The following is a 7,167-nucleotide window of genomic DNA, read 5'->3' on the forward strand; positions in this document are numbered from 1 at the left end:
CTCATGGCCGTTCTGTGATACCTGGGTGAACCGTGAGGAAGCTGCAGAGATGCTGAGGGTATGGAGATGGTGGTGGGAGGCTGTCCAGGAGCAGCTGAAATGAGCCCTGTGCGTGTTTGGCCAGGGGTGTGGAGCCCTCCCTTAGGTGTATGGAGACAGGGTGAGAAATTTGGAGATGGGCACTTAGAAACTGCACAGCTCTGCTCTCAGCAGGGCCTGTCTCCTTTTAGGGCACCATATGAGCACGATCACACTCTAGCTCAAGGAGAGCGGTGCACAGGACATCTGGGAACGAAACTTAACAGACAAACGAGATGTCCCGACTCTGCGCATAAGTGACTGTGGAGACATTCCTCTAAGGACTCAGAGTTGAAATGTGAAGGATTTGTCCTTTGGGGAACACTCCCGAGGAGTGACAAGGACATCTCAAAGAAACTAAAAATTACTGTTCCTCAAACCTCTTTGCTTACTTGGGAGTAAAGATGCTGAAAAGCTCATCTACATCTTGAATGGATCTCACCTGCCAGAAAAGGTAAAACATCCCAAAGTGTGGCCTCCGTTCCCCACTTCCCACTACTGTTCAGCACAGATTGCTCTCGAGTTGAAGTCTCTGCTCCTCACAGCACACTCAACCGGTGAAAATGGAGCTCAAGCAAAGGAACTGCACTAAGACACTCTTACTAAAGAGAGGCAATGGTGGGCAATGTCATAAAAGAAATGACTTTGGAATTTTATTTCTTGTAAAGTCCCTCCTAACTTTTCATTGTTTTCTGTTCCTTAGACAGGCCCACATAACTGCAGGGAGCTAATGTCCAACAGCAGCTCCTTCAATGACTTCCTGCTCATGCTGTTCTCAGACACGCGGGAGCTGCAGCTCTTGCACTTCTCGCTCTTCCTGGCCATCTACCTGGCTGCCCTCCTGGCCAACGGCCTCATCATCACAGCTGTAGCCTGCGACCACCGCCTCCACACCCCCATGTACTTCTTCCTCCTCAACCTGTCTGTCCTTGACCTAGGCTCTATCTCCATAACCATGCCCACATCCATGGCCAATTCCCTGAGGGACTCAAGAGTCATTTCCTATTTGGGTTGTGCTGCCCAGGTCTTTTTCTTCTTTTTTTTAGTAACAGCAGAGTATTTTCTCCTCACAGTCATGGCCTATGACCGCTTCGTTGCCATCTGCAAACCTCTGCACTACGGGACCCTCATGAGCTGCAGAGCTTGTGTCAAAATGGCAGCAGCTGCCTGGGCCAGTGGCTTTCTCCATGCTCTCCTGCACACTGGGAACACATTTTCCCTACCCCTCTGCCAAGGCAATGTGGTGGAGCAGTTCTTCTGTGAGATCCCCCAGATCTTCAAGCTCTCCTGCTCACACTCCTACCTCAGGGAAGTTGGGCTTCTCGTGGTTAGTGTCTGTTTAGGCTTTGGGTGTTTCACTTTCATTGTGGTGTCCTACATGCAGATCTTCAGAGCTGTGCTGAGGATCCCCTCCGAGCAGGGCCGGCACAAAGCCTTTTCCACCTGCCTCCCACATATGGCTGTGGTCTCCCTGTTTCTCAGCACAGCAGCATTTGCCTACCTGAAGCCCCCCTCCATCTCTTCCCCAGTTCTGGATCTGGTAGTGACTGTTCTGTATTCGGTTGTGCCTCCATCATTGAACCCCTTCATCTACAGCATGAGGAATAATGAGCTCAAGGAAGCCCTGAGGAAATTCATCCAGTGGGTCTAACCTCAACATCAATACCTCTACCCAGAAAATTTGCATCAAGGGTTCATGTTGTGCCATTATTTATTTCTTACTTTTTTTTTTGTTTTTCCCTGTAGCATTCCTGTAAAGGAAAATGAATGTTCTGGTTCATGTCACTTGTCCTCAGGAATCTCTCATTTCAATCTGACTCTTGGGCATTTTGAAGTCCCACTGAGTCTCTTTCCCACCCTGACAAGCAGCAGTTGTGGCAGGGCCAGGGCTCTCATGCTGTGCTGGGCAGCAGGGTGGGCCTGGAGGGACTGTAGGCAGCCAGGGAGTGGATCTGCTGGGAACAAGGGAGAAAGAGAGGGATCAGCCTCATTGCAGGGCCTCCTGCTCCTGTCAGGGAGCTTCTGTCCTTGTCCTCGGAGTTGCGCTGTGGGGCCCAGGTTCTGCTGGACGCTGCTCATGTGCTCCCCAATGCCGCTCTTTGGAGCCACATCGCAGAGCCAGGAGGAGGAGAGATTTCCCCTCATGTCCTGGAAAGCTGTCCTCTCCTTACCCCACAGGGATTTCCCAAAACCATTCTTTCAGGAACATCTCCAGATAGTGCCAAAGGCTGTGAAATATCTCAAAGAGAGCCTTGGAGAGGTGCCTTCTGCACCCCTGCACCATCAGGTCTCTTCTCTGGGCAGTCCAGTGTGGGAATCTAGGACTTGAGAGTGATCCAGGGCAGGATCAACGTCCTGTGGTCTGTAACAGCACAAAGTGTGGCTGCACGTTGAGATGCTTTGAGGAGCCTCAAAACCCATATCTACAGTCGGTGGCACCTTCAGTAGCAGAAGGATGGAGGACTGGACAGGACAGGACACAGCCTTTGTCCTCGAGGCACCACTGGAGAATCTCTTTTTACAAAACTCCTCAGAGGGGTTTCTTAGACTGTGGTGCTCAAGATAGAGATGAGACATCAGAAAGGAGCCAATATGCCCTTCAACACATTATCTCGAGAGCTTTATTTGGGGGTGATGGCTCTTGCCGTGCTAGGTAGCAATGCTGACTGTAGCATACAAACATGATGCTGCATGCAAAAATTGTGTGCAAGTTTAAAAATGAGGATTTTTTTTTCAATTATTGCACTGATGATACTTTAGAGTCATCTTTAAAACTTACTTTAACAGGGATATATTTAGTTTGTGCAAGGTTGACCATGCCAAAACAGAGCATTTCCTTGAAGCTGCTCCCCCGACGTTCCACACCAGTTGAAAGAGGATGACACCTCCAGGAGTGACGGGCTCTGTGCAGAGAGTGAGGGGTGGCAGGGACAGCAGTGGGCAGGGGAGCTTTTATGAGTGCTGGGCTCTGAGTGGGACAAAGAAACATCCTATTTAGTGCTATAGGCCTGAATATAACAGAAATGTTTAGAAAATGTCTTTAAAAACAAATCTAGAAAGAAATTAAGAGAAAGAATTAAAGCAAAAAAAATCATTTGTTATACTTTACGCCTTTATTCGTTGTTGTGTTTTAGTCCACTAGACTTTGGCATGATCATTTGTTCTTGAAAAGGGAAGTGATTTTCAGAAGTGGGTGGGCTGCAGTCCCAGAGTCCTGCACAGCTGGTGCCATTCCAGGTGCCGTGGTCCCCTGTCCCCAGCCTCCCTCTGCAGCTCTGAGGGGCTCTGCTCTCCCGCAGGTCCCTGCGAGAGCTCTCAGGCCCACGCAGGTCACTCAGAGACACTGGGAAATCTCCAACTCCCACTGGGTGCTGGTGCTCGGACACTTGAGCTCTGCCTGCAGAGATGAATGGCTGTTTTCAATGTTTTCCAATGATGAAACAGTGGAAATCTTCTGGAAGTTTCTGAATCTGCTGTGAAGAACTATTTATCTGCCCTTGCCTTTTAGTGTCCACTGCTCTCTCCATTGGACTCTAGAGGAAATCTCTGTGATCGCCCCTATATTTTCTATGTCTTGAATACATTAATCATTTCCACAGCCCCTCTGGGCAGCCCCTCTCCCAGCACAGCACTCACCCCCACTCCAGGCATGTTCTGCCCCTGGAGGTCTCCTGTGCTCCATGGTGGCTCCATAGCCCCTTCCAGGAGGATGGGCATCTGTCCCAGCTCTGTAATGAGTGGGACTGTCCTCAGCAGATCCCTCCTGAGCACTCACCCTCTCCAGGGGCCTGGGTACAACAAGTGGCAGCTGAATCCGGTCCTCTTTCCCTAACACAGCAACATGGCTGCACAGCCCTCTGGTGTATCAGCCAAGCCTCCCGCATTTGCATCATCACAGAATTTGCTAGGAGTGCACTCTGTTCCTTCTTCCACGTTACTGATGGAGAAGTTGATTGGACCCAGTACTACTCCCTGGGGGGCACAGCTGGCTCCAGGCCCCCAATAGACTCTGTGCAAATGTCTGGGCACAAGTAGGAAAACCTGAGAGAACCTGGGGTCTTTTCCTAGCAACTACTAAAGAAAGGCAGAGTTTCCTCACAGCTCCTGCCCATGCAGAGGTGCTAGAAATCCGAGGCATGTATCATGGCCTTGCAGGCCTACTTCAGTGTCACTGAATCAATTGTCCGAAATGAATTACAGTCACAGTTTACATTGTTAACATCTCCATGTGTCTCAGCTTCCTAGTGAGTGTGGCTCTAACACTAGTGAGCATCTAGTGCTATTTCAGATGGCCAAGGAAGATGCCCACCGGGCCCTGACCAGGCATTCTAGAAAGATGTGAGTATCACATTTGCTCTATCAGAGCAATAGACACTAGCCCGTGCCTGGGACAACCCTCTCTCTTCAGATGTCACCTGGTGTCACCAGGCAATTGACTCCCACCCTGCATCTGATGTGGTTACAGCAGAAGCTTAGATGAGGACCTCCCATGCAGTCTTCGTTGGAGTTCATCCTTCAGCTTGGGAAAGGGGAATCCCACAACCTTTATGTTCGTGGAGTTCTGGGCAGGGAGCTGAATCCCACTGCATGCCAGGGGCTTCTAAACCAGCATGACATGTCCATATTGACAGATTGGAATCAATATCTGAATCATGGTTAGATGAACTCCCTTCTTGTCTCCCTTCTATCTAGGTGTCCTGTCTAGCTAAGAGATGTGTATGAGGGCTTTCAGAGCAGGATATTTCCAACTCTGGCAAATAAGAGGTGGAAAATTTCTGATGAGAGCAATTGCCCTTCTAGCATAAGTCTTCCTTCAGTACTTAGAGATGGAACATCAGGGAGTGTTGAAGTCTATTCTAGTGATAATTTCCCAGAAGTAATGAGCACAAGGGATAGAGAAATTGTTGAATTCAGCTGGGACTCTACTTCTGAGCCCCTGCTCAGAAGCAGCATCTGGAGACAGAAGCAGTTTGTGGCAGCACTGCCCAGAGACAGCCGAGTGCAGGAGCAGCTCCTGTGCCAAGAGCAGCAGGGCTGTGGGCACTGCCTGCTGCTGCGGACAGGGGAGGAGAGAAGGCAGCGAGAGGGGAACGGCAGTGTGGAGCGGGAGGACAGAGCAGAGCTGTTGTGGGAGCAACCTTCACAGCCCTTGACACGGTGAGTCTGGCTGCAGGGCAATGCTGCTGAGGTTCCTGGAGGGCTCTTCTGAACTCAATGCATGTAATTATGGATCGAGATTTTAAAGGTCTCTCTCCTGGAGTATCCAGGGTTTAGCAGGAGGAGGAGATGCTTCAGAGCAGGGATTCCCTGCCACATGCTCACATGGACAGGGCATCCTGCTCCCTTCTCCGAGGGAAGACACAGGGGTGTGAAGCTGCGCTCTGCACCCAGCTCTGCACGGGCTGTGATTGAGAGCAGCATCCCCCAGGCCCAGGGTGCTGTGTGCCCGGGACAGTGACTCTGCAGCCTGCGAGGGGCAGCACTGCCCAGGGTGCTCCCCACAGCGCTGCGAGGAAGCGCTGCGTGGGGAGACAGACACCCGTGAGGGCAGGTTCATTCTGCTGCTAAGAGGCTACTGCAGAGTGAAGTCTGCTCACAGCTCCAGCTCATACACAGGGCACGTGCGAGGGGTACTTTACAGGAGAAGATCAAGAGAAGCGCTGCTTGGAAGCGAAGGAGCTTTCCTTCCTCTCTCTGCTCTTTCAGCCTCCTTAATATTGCAGGGGGAACGAAGGAACAAGTTTTCTCTTTTTGACAGGGAACTGGGAGTCCCAGATCTTCATGCCTAGAGATCAATAGGTCTGTGAGAAGCCTCAGCGAGCTGCTTCATGCCCACCTTAGCCTACAGGTAGCATCCATATCCTCTTTGTGGACTCATAGGACCTCATGTGACCGACTCCTTAGGATCTGCAACTGCAGAGCTGCCCCTGAACATGGCCCAGAGGTTTCTGTAGGGCAGAACTGAGCACACAGAGGGTGATACGATATGGAATCTGTGAGCAATGGCAAGGACAGGACACTGGGATAGAGGAAGGGCTGGTGGCAGGGACAGCTGCAGGCAGCAGAGATGGGCAGGGAAGGGGCAGGAGGTGCAGGGCAGGAGCCTCCTCCTCTGCAGCCAGACCTGCAGCAGAGGAGAGGGGCAGCTCTCCTGCCACAGGTCATTGCCTGCCGCCCCACCAAAGGGCTAAGAGGGACTGCCCTGCGACGTCCCCCTCGGAGAGGTGACATACCCAGACGGTAAAGTGAAAGGTTTCCAAAAGGGCCTCTCTGTCCCTCTCCTTGCCTCCCTTGGCAGCACATTGATGGTGTTGCTCCTTGCTTCCCCTCCCTTCCATGCTTTTCCTGTTCTTGCTCTCAGCTTTCTGCAGCTGGATGTTTTCAGCTGCAGTTCAGACACTGATGCTACAAGTTGTGGAACAGAGGGGTCTGCATGGGAGTGAGGTTTCTCAAGCCCCCTTTTGTCCTGTAGAGCTCCTGGAAATGCAGCCTGTGAGCCTAGGCATTGCACTGACTCTCCCTTAAGGAGAGCCCGTCTTCAGTGCTAACGATCCTTTTGCTGTTTCCCTGTGGTGTCCTGCCAGGCTGCCACCTGCCCTCCAGAAAGGCTCTGCTGTCTCATGGCCATTCTGTGATACCTGAGCAACGTGTGAGGAAGCTGCCGAGATGCTGAGGGTATGGAGGTGATGGTGGGAGGCTGTCCATGAGCAGCTGAAATGAGCCCTGTGTGTCTTTGGCTAGAAGGAGGTTGTGGAGACCTCCCTTAGGTGTGTGGAGAAAGGGTGAGAAATTTGGAGATGGGCACTTTGAAACTGCACAGCTCTGCTCTCAGCAGAGCCTGGTCTCCTTTGAAGGCAGCATAACGAACACGATGATCCTGTAGCTCAAGGAGACATGAGTACAAGACAGAGGGGAAAAAGACTAATAGATTAACAAGATAAACTGCACTAAGATACTCTTACTAAAGTGAGGTAATGGAGGATGGTATTGGACAACTGAATGACTTCTGGGCTTTCATCTTCACAAGTTTATCTTAATTTCTCCATATCTTCTATTCTTTAGACAGTCACACATGACTGGAGAGAGCAA

General features: G+C 51.1%; 1 protein-coding gene across 1 annotated transcript; it reads left to right on the forward strand.

The window, feature by feature from the left end:
- The first annotated feature begins 808 nt into the window (after positions 1-808).
- Positions 809-1,729, forward strand: LOC148592765 (olfactory receptor 14C36-like). Its single transcript, XM_088533896.1, has one exon. It carries the CDS (start codon positions 809-811, stop codon positions 1,727-1,729), a length of 921 nt encoding a protein of 306 aa, XP_088390022.1.
- The last annotated feature ends 5,438 nt before the right edge of the window (positions 1,730-7,167 follow it).

The sequence above is a fragment of the Tinamus guttatus genome, unplaced genomic scaffold (genome assembly GCF_059628265.1).
Source record: "Tinamus guttatus ecotype Peru unplaced genomic scaffold, ASM5962826v1 Tinamus_guttatus_pri_ptg000526l, whole genome shotgun sequence".
NCBI classification, from domain to species: domain Eukaryota; kingdom Metazoa; phylum Chordata; class Aves; order Tinamiformes; family Tinamidae; genus Tinamus; species Tinamus guttatus.